The 16,530-nt window shown below is 45.4% G+C and overlaps 1 protein-coding gene across 1 annotated transcript; it reads right to left on the bottom strand.

Annotated features, from left to right (window-relative positions):
* Positions 1-2,138: 2,138 nt before the first annotated feature.
* Positions 2,139-13,472, bottom strand: wrnip1 (WRN helicase interacting protein 1). Its single transcript, XM_023832221.2, has 8 exons — positions 13,357-13,472; positions 12,492-13,178; positions 9,496-9,690; positions 8,501-8,751; positions 4,922-5,130; positions 4,260-4,415; positions 3,413-3,492; positions 2,139-3,064 (listed from the first exon to the last, which is right to left on the bottom strand). Exons 2-8 carry the CDS (start codon positions 13,098-13,100, stop codon positions 2,783-2,785), a joined length of 1,782 nt encoding a protein of 593 aa, XP_023687989.1. The 5' UTR covers positions 13,101-13,178; positions 13,357-13,472; the 3' UTR covers positions 2,139-2,782.
* Positions 13,473-16,530: the final 3,058 nt, after the last annotated feature.

Here is a 16,530-nt window from a genome sequence, read left to right as displayed (position 1 = left end):
GGCACTCACACTGCCAATCATACATGCACCTTACTGCAAGTTTTTGGACTGTTGGGGAAAACCAAGTTCTTTTTAGCTCCGTGAATCAGCTAAATTAGTCTGGAGCACATGAAGGAAGCCCAGGGCCCTAGGCACAATGCACTCAGGATGGGACGCCATTCCAACTCATGGTGCACACTTACACACACCTCAGGCAAGTTAAACATGCTGATTTGCCTAAACACTGTTTTTAGATGACAGGAAGATATCAAAGGAAACCTGCAGAAGATGGGGAGAACTCCATGAGCACAGAGCTGGGAGCAGGAATCATGCCCATAGAGTAGGTCAGAGGCGGCAACCTTTATAAAGCAAAGAACCATTTTCTCCTGAATGTCTGACCAAAGATTTACAATGAGCCACAGTGGGTAAAGGGGGACTGAGATATGAATTTTTAATGTGATATGTGTAGATAAAGGGGGGGTGGGTGTCATCTCCGTTTAAACCACTCAGATGCGTAACAGCGCAAAGGTGACTAACAGTACAACACTGATTAGTTCTGTAGCGATAGTCTTCATCCTCATCCCTCCTTTCGTCTGGCTCTGTAGTCGTCTTCCCTTCACTCTCCACTTCAGTACTGTAACTGTGCTGACCGAGCAGCGCAGAATGTCCTCACCACTCCCAACTCAGCCGGCTTTAATATGTAAATCAGAGGAAATATAATTTTTACGAAGACCTGGGAAGGCGTGGTGATGATTTACTACAAAAAGTACATGAAAGAATTAGGAATCCCAATAAACGTTGAAGCGTACATCCAATCTCAGGTGCTTAAGAAAGCATACCATTTAACCAGAGGGGTAATCTCGTTTTAGCGAATGACTTTGAGGAAGATGTAAATTATGTAAGACGGAACAGAAGCGTGCGACGGACCGCCTCATTCACATATAGCTACAGAAATACCTAAATGAAAAATATTAACCCATAAATACATGATTTATCTTTACGATAGTATTATATGTTGACATGAAAATGTGAATGCGGCTGTCGTTCTGAGAAGAGCCCCACGTGGCCGCAGGTTGCCGTCCCCTGGTGTAGGAAATATGAAGCTAGGTTATTAAAAATCTAATGAAATTATGTTTTATTCACCATTTCCACAAATGTAAGGTCAGGTACGTTATAATGCTTCCTCTGAGACACACTGACACATATATACAGTGAAGAGCAAAGTGCGGGCCCTTGGGGCCCCTGGAGCGCTACTAATCAGTGTAATCACTAAGCCAACGTTCCAGCCCTAAAAACAACGCGATAAACATCATACTTATCAAAAACTATAATGCCATCAGGTTTATCAACGTATTAGATGTGAAATGCTCATATTACAGTGCATGCGATTTGATTTACTAGCATCCGATTCAGGGTGTTCCCTGACTCGTGTTCTATTTTTCTCCGGATAGGCCCTGGTCCCACCAGGATCCTGTACTGCAGGGTTGTTCAACTCACGGTCCTCGAGGTCCGAGCACTGCTGGTTTTCCAGCCTTCCTTTACCTGTCAGTCAGGTGTGAAGCCTCTGACCAATCAGAATCAGTAATTATTAAACAACTACCTGGGAGAACTGAAAACACGGCCTGGATTTGGAATCGAGGTCCAGAGTTGAAGAACCCTGCTGTACTGGATAAGCAATTGGAAAATGGATGGACGGATGAAGACATTTTTTATTCATGCATCGATTTGAATTTTCTTTCCCGCCTCTGCTTGGGGTTGACTAGTGGGAATAAACCCAGTGCATGATTCAGTGCAAATTTTGGACGGTTAGGCAATAAAATGTGATAATTCCTGAAGTGCATGCTAGCTTCAACCACAAAATGCTAAAAAAATGGACATCCTGAACTTGCCTGTGACAGATTAAAGAAAAATGTCTCATTCCATGTAAAACCAAAGGAGTCCGAGGCCCCCATGCACGTGCTCCAGAACACACCTCTCCGTGGGCCCAGAGCGGCGTCGGCGCACTGGACAAACGCTGACCTGACTCAGCAATCCCACACATGGTCGAAGCACATGCATCAGCTAAATGTCATTAACCTCGTGCTGGGTGACGGCTTTCATCTCTTCAACCACAATTTAAAGAAAGATCCAGTGACATAATCATGTTCAATTACACACAATTAAACAAACAAACAGAAACAAGTATAATTATAGAAAGTCCGAAGTCAGACTCGAATATTTGGAAATATACAAAGCATTGGGTCAGAACATCAGGTGTTACAGCAAAACAGATACAGTATAAAAATCCATCATAAAGGCTATTCTTAGATTTACCAGATTTATCCCCTCGAATATGGAGACGACATCATCCCCCTTGACTAAATCACAACAGTGAGAACAAGAACTGGGGCTTTTAAGACTCATTTCCTTAAATGTCAATACATTTTACCCTGTGGGCTTGACATTTAGATGATCAGCTCAATGGTGGGAGCTGATCCTGGATCAGAGGGCCTTGTAGAATGACAGGATGATGATGATGATGTAAAACAGGCAGTCATTACAGAGCCCAGAGTCACACACAGTTGAAGGGGCAAATACGTCCTTCACCCCTGAATGAAAGACTAAGCACTGTAAACCAGGGGATGCTCTTCCTTCTCACTAGGGGGCGCCCATTTCTCTGAGTGTGTTACATCATCACTGGCCAATGGTTGCTTCTAGAGCTCCCTACTTTGGGCGGTTTTGCTCATTCACTGCAGAGGGACAGTTTTTAAGGGGATCCAAGTTAAAGTGCAGTCTGGTTACAGGAAGCTCGTTCAGGACGCTGCTATTGGTCAGAAGGCTGCCAGGTAAAGAAGTCGATCCCTTTCAGCTCCGCCGGTAAGTACTCCTGCTCCACCGGCTCACTGAACGCTGGGTTATACTTGTAGCCCTTGGCATAGCCTAACTCCTTCATCAGCCGGGTGGGGGCATTGCGGAGGTGTAGGGGCACTGGGGGCAGGGGGCCTCGGTGGGTCCTCAGGCAGGTCTTCACGTTGTCGTAGGCCTTGTACACCTCCACGGACTTGGGCGCTCTGGCCAGGTAAACGACGCACTGAGCCAGGATCACCTGCGGAGACGGACACACTGTAGCACGCGTGCAGGATCCGTGTCGAGAAGCGGACGGGAAAAACGCTGATCGCCTAACACTGTTATTGGAATAAACCTACTGGTACAATGAGAAACAAATCATTCATTGATATCAACGGAAAGACAATCGTGCCTGCAAGTTTGCCATCGTTTGTCTAATCTTAAATTTAAATTTTTAAAATAAAGCAGGTGAGAATTTCTATTTGAAACAACAAACACATGCCTTGCATTTAAGTAACTCACAAGGCACTCGTTCAGTTCCCTCAACCGTACAAATGTGAAAGTCCTGAAGCAGTAAAAAGATGGGACTCTATCACGCCCATCTTACCTCACACTCCGGCATGCCGATGAAGTGGCAGGCCTGGAAAGCAGACACAGCCTGAGGGAGGGCACTGGGGTCAGCTATACCTGTAGGGGGCGCAATAGGGTACGGAGGATCTCAGGGCTTTGACCTCATATCCACAAAATACATATCAAAGCCTACAACCAATGGGTTTCTAAACCTGGTGCCCTAAATCATCTGTGAATTGAAGTCTTAATGACTGACACACAAATTACCTAATTTAGAGCATTACAAGGTTGAGTTATTCCTAACCATCTACCTTCCAAGGCAATGCTAATCTATACGTTTGAGTAAACCACTTTATTTTAGGTACTTCCAATGTAAACGCCAAGTTCAATTTCTTAAGTTCATTACCAGTTTGCCAAATAGCTCTTCATAATATTAGCTCCTGTACATGTGGGGAAACCCTGTAATCCTGAACCTGTAGCAGGATCACTACATGTAGGGGAATCCTGTAATCTTGAGCCTGTAGCAGGATCAGTACATGTGGGGAAAGCCCTGTAATCCTGAACTTGTAGCAGGATCAGTACATGTAAGGAAATACTGTAATCCTGAGCCTGTAGCAGGATCAGTACATGTGGGGAAAACCCTGTAATCCTGAACCTGTAGCAGGATCACTACATGTAGGGGAATCCTGTAATCCTGAGCCTGTAGCAGGATCAGTACATGTGGGGAAACCATATAATCCTGAGCCTGTAGCAGTTCTAGTCCAAGTGGAGGAATCTAAGTAGCAGTTCTAGTTCAGACTTTGCCCATTAAGAGTTACTATAATTAAGCGATGATGTTCAGCTGTGCTCATCATCATAGCTCTTTGGCCTGGGAGATCACTCACCCACATCCTCGCTGGCGAACCTGACAAGCCTCCGAGCCACATATAAGGGGTCCTCCCCACCCTCAAGCATGCGGCCCAGCCAGTAGAGGGCAGCGTTTTCATGGGAACCCCTCATAGACTTATGCAGGGCTGAGATGCAGTTGTAGTGTTCTTCACCTAGTAGGGAAACACATTCAACTTGGTGTTTACTCCTCAAATTGGCAATCAGAGCTTCAGTAGGCTGGCCGGACATACATTTGTGGAAAATTCGTTTTTGTTCAAATACTGTAGAATTGAATAAAACTGAAAAAAAAGAATGTAATGGAAATATAAATATATGTATTTATAAGGTTAAAATTTAAAATTAAATAGCAATTTTTGGGGGTTCCATTAAGAATTCTAGGTGGTAATGAAAACTGCACCCATTGACTTGGTGTCAGACATTAATAGAAACATGTATTCCCCGAGAGAGAGCAATGTGGGACTGATGCCCACTGATGTTAGATGTGTCACACTGGTCTCCAGCGAGGTCTCCAGATAGTAAAGGCTTGCTCAATCAGCCAATCAATGCCCTGTCGCTATGGCAACCGATGTAGACGCTGAGCTACTCTGTTAAATTCCTATTCCCCTTTCTATTGGCTACCTGTCTTTCACAGTGGGCGGATACAGGGGCAGGGACGTACCTGCCTTGTCGTACAGTATGTGGGACCTCTGTAGACCCTCTTTAACGTGATCCTCTTGCACCAGAATGTCCTGGGCGGGGGCGTCCAGTTTGCTTGCGTTGATCCGCGCCTGTATGGCCATCTGGAGCCCATTGAGGCCAGAACGGGCGTCACCGTCACAAAGGTGAGCGATGGTGTCCAGGGCTTTCTGCTCGATGTACACCTTGGGCCTGCAGCACATCCATTACTTCACGTTAAGAGAGCGAAAACACCAGTCGGCACATCAGAAGCCAGAACGAGGGGAGGTTGCCATGTCAGAAGAAAAACAGCCTTCACACAAGACCAGATTAAGCGCATCCAGCTCATATTCCCATAAAGGTTCAAATCCACAAAAAAGGAATCTTAAGTCCCTGCATAGTAAAGTAAAGTAAAGTGAAACTTTATTGTCATTCACACCATACAACAGTACAAAGACGGATGCAGGCAGAACGAAATTGCGTTTCTCCAAGGCTCAATGTGCGGACATAAGGGACAAGTGCACTCAAGACAACATACATACAACATGCAGACATTTCACTTTACAGAGGTAGTTAAGACAGCATGGCAACATAAAGCAGCAAAGCACAAACAATAAATATATATACACGAATATATTCTGTGGGTGATATATAGTATGAATAATTATTGCACTACGTTTCACAGTGAATTAGTTATTGCACTATATAAGTAGAATGAAAACTTGAGACCTATCAGTGGTTATAAAGTGCACAATAGGTAGGAGAGTAAAAGGTCAAAAGGTTATTTAACAGAGTTTAGTATTCTGATGGCCTGGGGGTAGAAACTCCTGTTAAATCTGGCTGTTCTGCAGTGTATGCTGCGGTGGTGTTTTCCAGACGGCAGAAGTTCAAACAGTCCATGTGCTGGGTGTGTAGGATCTTTTATGATAGAGACATGAGGGAAAAAAAAAATCACATTTGGGTCCTAAGCAGAGAGAGAAAAAAACTGTTTTGGAGTCACTGTCTCTAGATATCAAATTTGTCTTTGTGATATTTCTACCTCTGACCTGAGCTTACAGCTGTGTTCCATGAAAGCTAACAAAACTGTCCTGGGGCCTGTCCTGGGGCCTGTCCTGGGGCCTGTCCTGGGGCAGGCGCTGCAGATACGTCACGGCAAATTATCCATATGAAAGGCTGTCAGGAGTCGGTGTCCAGCTGCCATAATTATTTACTGGACCTAAGCAGTTCCTAAGAATAAGCCATTCTTCCATCCTGCCAAGCCCACAAAGGGCTGAAAGGGGACCTGGAGTTTATGCCAGGCGGTGCAGGAAGAAGATGTACGCCCTGGATGGCATGCCGGACGATCACAGGGCAGAGATGCCAATTAGCCCAACTGCATGTCTTAGAAAAGGAACAATGCAGCTTGAAACCCAAGTCACCATGACCATTCCATGAGGTACAGCATGTATTCGGCAGTGGTCAGAGAGGTCCCCGTACCCTGCAATGGGTCAGCTCCCTGAGAAGAGGTCCCCGTACCCTGCAACGGGTCAGCGCCCTGAGAAGAGGTCCCCGTACCCTGCAATGGCTCAGCTCCCTGAGAAGAGGTCCCCGTACCCTGCAATGGGTCAGCGCCCTGAGAAGAGGTCCCTGTACCCTGCAATGGGTCAGCTCCCTGAGAAGAGGTCCCCGTACCCTGCAATGGCTCAGCGCCTTGAGAAGAGGTCCCCGTACCCTGCAACGGGTCAGCGCCCTGAGAAGAGGTCCCCGTACCCTGCAATGGGTCAGCTCCCTGAGAAGAGGTCCCCGTACCCTGCAATGGGTCAGCGCCCTGAGAAGAGGTCCCCGTACCCTGCAACGGGTCAGCGCCCTGAGAAGAGGTCCCCGTACCCTGCAACGGGTCAGTGCCCTGAGAAGAGGTCCCCGTACCCTGCAATGGGTCAGCTCCCTGAGAAGAGGTCCCCGTACCCTGCAACGGGTCAGCGCCCCAGCCTGGGCTGTTCACTGCCTCGCGCTTGTAACCTCTGGGATAGGATCTGGACCCCCACAACCCCAAAAAGGGTAAGTGCTAACAGATAATGGATGGACGGATTGATGGACGGATTGATGGAGCTCCCTGCATGCTGGACATTAGCGGACAGTGACGATGGTGTGAAACGGGGCGTAAGGCTGTAGGTTCATACTCATGAAGAGTATTAACCATGCAGCAAGCGCAGAGAACCTCAAACCGAATGCTAATCTATACACATATATTAAGCTGGCTTCAGTTTCACTGCAAACACTGATCAAAGTTATTATGCAAATGGTACTTTCCCCCAATACTTTTATACTAAGCATACATACTGTGAATTGATACCTGATGATTCAATGACTGCAACTACATCTGTAAGTCATGAATAACCAGGCAGTTTTAACGCCCTGCTCCTTAATAGTTAACTTTAAGATTATTTGTAAACAACTTTAAAGCCTCCTAAGCTTCACGAAAGGCCAACAGCAGATTCTGATGGCACTGCGTGGTCCAGCTCTTGCATAAATTCAGGACACAACGTGCTGGACTTTTTATGTTCTGGAAGTAAACTCCGTGTTAGTGACTCGGAGAAACATTCGCGGCGGAGAGCGGCGGCTCCCTGGCACAGAGTATGCGGCGTGCCCAGTCTCGCTGCTCCACTTGGAAAACACTGTGGACCGCCAGCCAAGGACTCCCACCACCTTCATCCATCAGCATCATCTTACACTTGTCAGGGGGGGGGGGGTCTATAAAACCCGATCCAGTTCCTCAGGGCAGCCAGAACTCCATGGCTGCTGACACAGCTGGGAAAAAGACCAAAATACGAAATATACTGTGTCCAAACTGCTGCCAATCTGCATGAGGCAAGGCAAGGGTATTCTTTACTGCTTAATATAGTTATACACTTCACCGTTTCCAACTAATGTACTACCTCCTGGACACGTCGAGTTGAGAGAGAGCTCAGGGACACCAAATGCAGCTTTAAACACCCCAAGACTGAAGCTACACACTCAAACCGCAATCAGAATGAACTGTTCACACAGTCTGCTGTTTTAGCTGAAACATTTTATAGTTTAAGAAGTGCACCTTTCATACTGCCCATAAACAACACACACTTTTCTGTGCATGTACCTGTATACCTGGTGCAGTGGTGGCCTAATGCTTAGGGATGCGGCCTTGTGATCGGAAGGTTGCTGGTTCAAATCCCTGACTGTCAAGGTACCACTGAGGTACCCTGAGCAGGATACTGCCCCCAAGTGCTAAATCAGCTGCCCCCTGCTATGTCGCATATGGGTTAAATGTGCAAAGGACACATTTTGTCGTCGTGTGCTATGATGCGTCAACAATGACAATGTTTCACTTTCATGTTACAAAATCGTTTATAAGAACTGTGAGAAGTGATCAGATGTTTCTCAAACACACTAAACTGCTTGGCAGCCTGATGGCAGAGTGGGAAAAGCAGAACTGAAGTGGATACTTTTGGGTTTCTGTCTCTTCATAAGTGTATTAAACACCAGATCAAAGGTGTCAAACATCAATCAGGTACAATCAGGACCTAGTAAACATGACCATGGGTCAGTCACGTTCATGCAGACTCACTCTGAGTCCCCAGGGCAGTCAGTGGACGTCGCGCCATCCTCAGCGCTACCTTCCGGTGCCCCCAGCACGCGCAGCCCCAGCGCGGACACCGCCCGCTCCAGCACGGCGGCCATGGCCTCGGCGGACAGCCGCTCCAGCACCAGCACGCGGCACCGGCTCAGCAGGGCGGCGTTCACCTGGAAGGATGGGTTCTCCGTGGTGGCGCCGATCAGCGTCACCGTGCCGCACTCCACGTGGGGCAGGAAGGTGTCCTGGGCAGACGGGACACGGGAGGCGAGGCGGAGAGCCGCCTGGGTTACTGTTAGCGCTCAGAAAGGCAACTGCTACGTCAGCTCATATTAGGACCTTGGTGCTTAACTGAGATTAAACTGCTTCCCATTCGCCTAGACGGGAAAGGCAAGATATACATTTGCACTGTAGGATTAGGATTTGAAAATTACATTAATTATACATTAATCAGGTATTTTAGTATGCTATTTGTTTATTAGCATAAACTTTTTTGATTATTTATGAAGGAGCTACTGGATATCCGAATTTTCCCCTTGGGGATGGATGGATGGATGGAAGGAAGGAAAGAAAGGAAAGAAAGAAAGAAAGTCAGTATCTATCTATCTATCTATCTATGTATTACACATAGTTGAAGTCATCAGCATTTAGGGCATTTTTTTGCCTGTTCTGCCATTTCTGACCCCCTGCTAGAGATCATGAAGAAATCTGCAGGAAATGGCAATAAATCATATCAGTAGGGTGCTTCCTTCTTCTGACAAAATTAAGCTTTTCTTGGGGTGAGCAAATGAAGTTTTCCTTTCTCTTGTACAACGTTGGTTCAGTTAGCAGTTAAAAGTGAGAGTTGATCAGGAATGAAGACTGGCTTTCTGCATGTCGAATAATCTTAAAAAGACGATCCATAATACACATCCACATATTCCACAATGTAATACGTACAGCCGGTACGTAACTAAACGGTGACGCTCTAAAAATCACCCTGAACGCACCTGCTGAGACTTATTGAAGCGGTGAATCTCGTCAATGAAGAGGATGGTCTTCCGCTTACAGAGCCGCAGTTCATTCTGTGCCTGTTTGATGACTTCTCGCACCTCGTTGGTGGTGGTACTGGTGGCGGACAGCGTGACAAAGCGAGTGGAGCCCTTCTTCTTGCAGTTCGTGGCGATGATGTGAGCCAATGTGGTCTAGAGAGGGAAGCACTAGTGAGCGTAGGGCTGCAACAACTAACGGATGCCAGTAATAATCGGTATTGCATTTTTGCAATTCGCTATATAAATTGCATATGATGACATCATCACCTTACAATATGAATGGTGGTGTGTTAAGCACAATCACTAGCAACCTAAACATGGTGGAGACAGCAGGCATAAGACCAAAACATAAGTGTGAAATCACTTTAATCTTGCGTCGTTAAAGAAGCCTGCCAGGAGGATTTATTAAAAAGAGATTTGCTTAGGGCTTTAGCAGTATACATATTCACTGTGTGCCTTCGGTATTCACTTTATGTTTTATGACATTAAATCCACAAGTAACATGGAAAACATGCCGACTGTCGCTGTAAGTTGGCTACGGCTAGTGCTGAAGAATCTCCCACATCATTTAAATCAGTAGTTTAGGAACATTATGGTTTCCCAATAAATGACACCAACACCATAGTGAGAGCGGTTGATAAGACCAAGACTGTCTGTTGACTCTGTTATACCGAACTTGGAAGCCGCTGGAAACACATCCCACATGCTAACTCATTCGAGATGACATCATTTCAGTGTGTGCATGACAGGAGCAAAGCAAAAACAGCCTCTGCCAGATAATCTCTCTCTGGTGTCTAAGGCACTTTTGCAAGGAAATTCAGACTGGGCTCAACAAACAAACAAACAAACAAACATATAAATGAAAAAACTAAGGCTGTAGGGGAGTTTATCACTACAGATATGTACCCATAGTAGTAGAGAATATAGGATTTAGTTCATTATGAAGGTTATAATGCAATCTTATTTTTCAAATTATTTTGCATATTGATTTTTAGTGTGAAAATGAACATCCCCTAGGTTTTGCTATGTTGACAGACACTGCCTTTTGTCTGGTTTACAACAATAGCTAATCTTGTATGGTATTTTAAAAATAATCTAATTTCAAAACAAATTCCGTTTTCCTGCTGTACCGAAACTGCACCAAACCATGAACTGAGGTGAATACAAAAATGTGAATTTTGTGAACCATTACACCCCCCGATTCTCTCTGTTGTGTAAAGTTTTAATTACAACTGAGAGTTAAAAATACCTTGTTAATTTTTTTTAATTAAGCATCTGCATTTTTCTTTGTTTTGGCCCAACTAATGAATTGGGTGATTGGCTGAACACATGATAAATTAATCGTTAAAATAATCGTTTTTTTAACAGCTCTAAGCATGCATCAACTGGTCTTAGCGTTAGCAAGTTGCTAGCATTGTGAAAAATGCCAAATGCCCAGAGCTTGTTTTTCGATTGAATTATTAATCTGTATTTTGTGATACAAACATTTCATCTGACTGACAGTATGTCTGGATATATACAACGGTGTTAGGTATGGTCATTAGAGAGAGAGAGAGAGAGGGTGAGAAAAAAACATCTAAAAATATCCAATCCAGTTGTATCATTACTGTATGTTACATATTTTTTAGGGAGTTCAGGCAGCTAAATGGAACTGGGTTCAGAGGGGCAATGGGCAATCCACTAGGATCCAGGCCAAACTTGGATCAATCATCAACCCACCCCCAAATCAAAGACATCAAGTATAGTCAGCAATAAAACACTTAACAGTGACACCTTCCTTCTAGGGGTAGAGCTAATGCACAATCACTAGAACTGCGAGTTCCGCAAGGTCTGAGGTCCGCAGCACGCCGCTGAAGCGGCGGATTTCCACGGAAATGTCCCTTTCATTAATCACCAGTCCTCAGTCTACGTCTAAGGCAGCAGTCTAGGTATCTTTAATCAAGGCAGGGGGACCGCTGACATTTTCCAGAGATTTATGTAGGTGACAGGGGACACCACAGGGCACACTAAACAAACAAACGGAAGCGAACGACACTGACGCCTGCCTAAAGCCGGCCCGCTACCCTGCACCGTCCCAAGGACACGCTAAAGACCCCCCTTTGACACCTGCCTGTAAATAGACACATCATCCGCTTCGGCAGCTGACAACTATCAACGCCTTGCAAGACACTGGAAGACACAGGCACACATACACAGGCATGAGGGCCAGGCTGAATGATGCTTAGACAGACAGTAGGAGAGTGCAAGGTAAGAAGAAATCAGTGCATATTACATATTAATACTAAAATGTATCCTATGAATGTACAGTATGAATGACAGTAAGTGAAGTGATTCAGTACAATAAAAGGAATGTATGAACGTAATGTACAGTAACAAAAAGCTATTATATAATGATTATATAATAACGCCACTTATTATTGCACTTATAAACCTGTCAGTAAGATGTTAATATAAAAGACAACAAAAATAAACCCGTTTGCTTGCAAAACTGTCATCGACACTGCGCTTGGCTACCAAATCGCGTGTTTTATTACAGTACCTCTTTAATACACTGGCTGTAATACAATAGTGAAGCAGAGGAAATGCATACACTTCAATTCATGGTTGCCAAGTTTGGTCCGCAGACTGGTCTGAGATTTTCATTTAGAAACAGATCTGTACGCGCATTTACATGCACACGTAACAGTTTTATTACATTGTAAATAGTCTGTAGGGTTTGCAAACTGCCCCTTTTGATGTAGCGAAAGTTACAAAGGAATAACAAGGATTTCCCTTAAAACGTCTTGCACGAGAGGGATAGTCACGCCAGATGCGTGAGAGCTGGCAACCCAGTTTTGTTTAACTGGCCATGAAAAGTCTAAAATGGCCTATTGATGAAAGTGAAATGTGACATGAGCAATTAAATTGGTAGTGTTGTGCTTATGGGTGATAAAGTTTTTAAAGGTAACTCGTACCTTCCCGCAGCCCGGCGGCCCCCACAGTATCAGCGAGGGGATGTCAGCGGACTCCAGCATGCGCCTCAGCAGGGTGTTTTCTCCCACTGCTTTATTTTGACCGAAATACTCTTCGAGGGAACTGGGCCGTATTTTCTCGGCCAGGGGCTTGCCGCCGTCGAGCAGGGAGCTGATGGAGAGGTGGCGTTCAGCGTGGCCGGGGACCGGCGGCCCGGCGTCCGGCGAAGAAGCGGCTGCCGTCGGCGTCTCCCTCTGCTCGCGCCGCTTCTCTTCCGGCGATGTGCACCCACCGGAGGGCGGTGCCACCGGCTTATCCGCTTTGGTCGCCCTGTTTTTGGCATGAAACACTGAAAAGACATGTAAAGGAGCGGCGTGCGGTTGCTCGGTCTCCCGGTGCTCCGCCGAAGCGCCGGGGCGAAGCGAAAGCCGAGCTTTCTTCATTGGGGGCCCGATCTCGGAAGCAGTGTCGGGCTTGCTGTTTGACAGATGCCCGCCGTTGTTACTCAGCAAACACGTGTCCAGGTGGGCATTGATCCCCGAAGCTCCGACTTCACCTGAACATACGGGGCAGCGCACGGTGTCCGCGGCTTCCCCGCCGTCGTGCGCCATTTCCCGCGAAACTTTCAGCTCTACGCTATTAGCGATCACTTCCGGGACTCCGGATACACGCCACCAAAGTTACACCTCCTTAAGCAAAAGTTTCATATTGACACTGTTATCACCGATAGAAGAATGACCGATTAAAAAAAAGGGCAAAGCTGATTACGTCAGCACGCGTTGCATTGTGGGGCTTGTATTTTTTATGGACCCTTGGTTATATGATAAGTGTAATACTTTACGAGCAGTGTTTGGAGATGTTACTCACGAAAGTAATCCATTACAGACAGAGGTGGAAACAAAACCGGGCGGAGCTGCCTCACAGCAGGAAGGTCGCTCGCTCGCCCTCCCCGTGTTCGTGTGGGTTTTTGCCGGGGGCTCCGGTTGCCTCCCGCGGTCAAAAAGCATGCAGGGCAGGTTGATTGGTTAGTCTAAATTGGCCAAGGGTTGGTCCCCGCCTGCCCCCCTTGCTCCCGGGATAGGCTCCGGTTCCTCTGCGACCCCATTTGGGATTAAGCGGGTATACGGTGATGAATGGATGGATGGACCCGGCTCATCCAGTTTCTTTCAGGAATGTTAGGATAAACACGTTTGAGAGGCTGTCAGGTAGATTTCGTTTGAGTATAGGTAGCAGGAGAGGCAGTACGGACGCACAGAGCTCCATTCACTTGCCGGATGTTTGCAGGCAGGTTCTCCAATAAGCAGCTCGTGGGAAGCCTGTGGTCCTTAATCTTCCTCTACCTGCAAGGCATGACAACCCCGAGGTGCTTCTGGGAGACAGAGCACATTGAGCCTGAAGTGAGATTTCATCACCATTATTAACCCTTGTCATTCTGCAGTACAGTAGACTGGGTTTCCTTGGTGCACCAATAAAGCACAAAAACTTTTGATTTAGACGTCAGCAGATTAAACGGCTTTGTGTGGCTGATTGGCGACACCTAGTGTCAATATACTGGAATAACTTGACTTTTCAGCTTCTCTTCGCATTTTCCGAGGTGATGCATGTCTGGCGCCGTTAAACCATAGCTGAGCCATAAACGGTCAGGTTGGACCAGCATTGTTCATGATTCATCACCGAATACCATCTTCATCCAATCATCTACAGTCCACGACTGCTTCTCTTTAGCCCACTGTAACTTTGTTTTCTTCTGTTTAGGTGTTAATGATGAATGACGGTTTACGTTTGACTTTCCTGTAAACCCCATTTCCCTCCGCCGATTTCTTACAGTTCGGTCACAAACTGTGGCTCCTGTTTCTGCCCAATTGTCTTTCATTTGTTTTGTACTTTTTCTATTTTCAAGGCATATTGCTTTGAGTTTTCTGTCCTGGCGTTTGGGTGTCTTCCTTCATCTACCTGTATGTTTTCCTTTTATAACCTTCCCATTTAGTTTGTACTTGCTCGCTTGTTTCACCTGACAGCTCTCTTGTTGGGGTCATGTTTCCTGTCAATCAGTCAGTCAGGTGCAACAGCCTGTTAAGGTCTGCAAGCACCTCTAATTTAACTGCAGACCAATTTTCCTAATTAGTCCTGTGCAGGTATTTGTTTCAGAAATGCAAATTACAAGGTGATTCCAGAATTTCTTGCTCAACATAAAGTGATTCTATATATTTTTTTCCTTTACTTGATCTAAAAAAGATGTGCCATTAATTGCAACAATGTCACTTTATTTTTTGGAGGTATGTTTTACAAAGCCAGAATGTTCAGCTCTTAGGTAAAATGGTTTTGTGTCATATCTGTGATTTCTTTTATGGACTACAGAGGAAAACAACTGACTGAACATCCTCCAAGAGTACTGATTCCATATTTTTTCCCGGGGGTTGTATAACGTTGTACAGTAATGCCTTGAGCTGCATGGTTTGGCTGGACCTGCTCCGTAAACATCAGAGTGTGTAAACCCCAGAGGGGATGCCATTCAGTGAGTGGCTAGCAGGAAACAAGGATCTGATCTTTTGGTCTTTTTGTTTGTTTGTTTTGTTTTTAAATTTAACCTGCATATATGGAGAATATTCTACAGAACAGTATTATAGTCTTTGCATATATGAATGTATGAGGGTTTGGGATCTGTCTCCATATCTGGAAGGTTATGGTTTGGGTTTGAATCCCATAACCAGAAAATAATTATTCTATTCTATTCTATTCTATTCTATTCTATTCTATTCTATTCTATTCTATTCTATTCTAAAGTCAGATGTTTCAGTGACCAGGTACATATATCCCCAAATGAAAGGTGTCACCAGTATCTTACATTTTTATCCTTCATACATCGTGTTTTTTTCAGTTCTTTTAAGAACCTGAGATATCTGTATTTTTTTGTACCTGAGATTTATTTACTTGATGAAGAAACCTTATATATATATATTTTTTTTTTAATAAAATCAATTTACTGGAAACAAATTCTAAGAATTTAAATGTACATCTATAGCTAATTTAAAAAAAAACCTCTAAACTCTACATCTGCAGCAAGCAAAAAATCCAGCCTTACATACCTTCGTAATCTATTATTTTAAGCAAAAAAGTTTGTTTTACAAATATTTACACGCAGTGGTAGCATGCATTCCTTACATCTCCAGTTTTGGACGTTTGAAAGACATGCGCTTAGATGAACTGGCATGTTGAATCCGCCCACGGTGGGTGTCCCCTGCAATGGAGCTGGCATCCTGTTCCGGGTGTCCCACTGCATGGTGTCCTCTCCTGCTGGGGTTAGAGCCCAACACCCCTCCTCTTTTAGTACAGTGACTAATCATGAATACTCTAGGTTAGATATTATTGAGACTACCAGCTCAAATCTTTAGCAAGGCCCCTAATCCCATCTGCTCTAGTCGCGTTGGATGCTGGCTGACCTTGTGCTCAGTCCTCAAATCTTACCTAAAACTATTATCTTTCTTGCAAACTGATACCCCTCAAAATTCTGTGTTTTAATTCAACAAAGGCATTCTTCTCTCCCAAGGGAAGATCATCTGCACATGCTGCATGCGCTCGTTGTTGTTGTTGTTTAGGGGTGTATTAATCTGAATAATCCAGCTCACTGGAGGTGTGTCGGGCTGTTCCACTGGCACCTGTCACTTTTTTGTCACAGAGGCAGTCCTTGTCCCCTAGAGCAGTCGGTCGCTGGCAGGAAGGGCTTCTTGCGTTACGATCGAGCAGAACCCTGAGTGAGACACGCTCGTCCGCTGTAGATACCTTCCAGCGGTGACGATCCTTACATGACCCCCAACCGGACATTAGATCTAAAAGTGACGGCAGAGTGCACCCGACCGCTCCAATGCAACCATGGAGAACTTTTTCAAGGGCACAGACTTCTGGATTGTAAGTGGCGCCTGTCTTGTAGCCTCCTACCTGTGGTACAGGTTCTGGAATTTGCTCATCTACCAGAGGAACAGTGAGGCAGCTGTACCTCCAGAACTGCAGGTAGGCCCCCTGACCTCCTACTGCCCCATAAGT

Source organism: Paramormyrops kingsleyae, chromosome 4, assembly GCF_048594095.1.
Source record: "Paramormyrops kingsleyae isolate MSU_618 chromosome 4, PKINGS_0.4, whole genome shotgun sequence".
Classification (NCBI taxonomy): domain Eukaryota; kingdom Metazoa; phylum Chordata; class Actinopteri; order Osteoglossiformes; family Mormyridae; genus Paramormyrops; species Paramormyrops kingsleyae.
Note: the sequence above shows the minus strand (reverse complement) of the source record. Positions and strands in the feature narration are given on the sequence as shown.

What these genes read in the sequence shown, in the direction of transcription:
- wrnip1 (XM_023832221.2), bottom strand. Translation starts at nt 13,100, where the DNA reads ATGGCGCACGACGGCGGGGAAGCCGCGGACACCGTGCGCTGCCCCGTA. An exon ending in GACTGCCCTGGGGACTCAGA is followed by an intron (nt 5,131 to 8,500) that starts GTGAGTCTGCAT and finishes GATGTGCTGCAG; the next exon opens with GCCCAAGGTGTACATCGAGC. An exon ending in CATACTGTACGACAAGGCAG is followed by an intron (nt 4,416 to 4,921) that starts GTACGTCCCTGC and finishes TTTCCCTACTAG; the next exon opens with GTGAAGAACACTACAACTGC.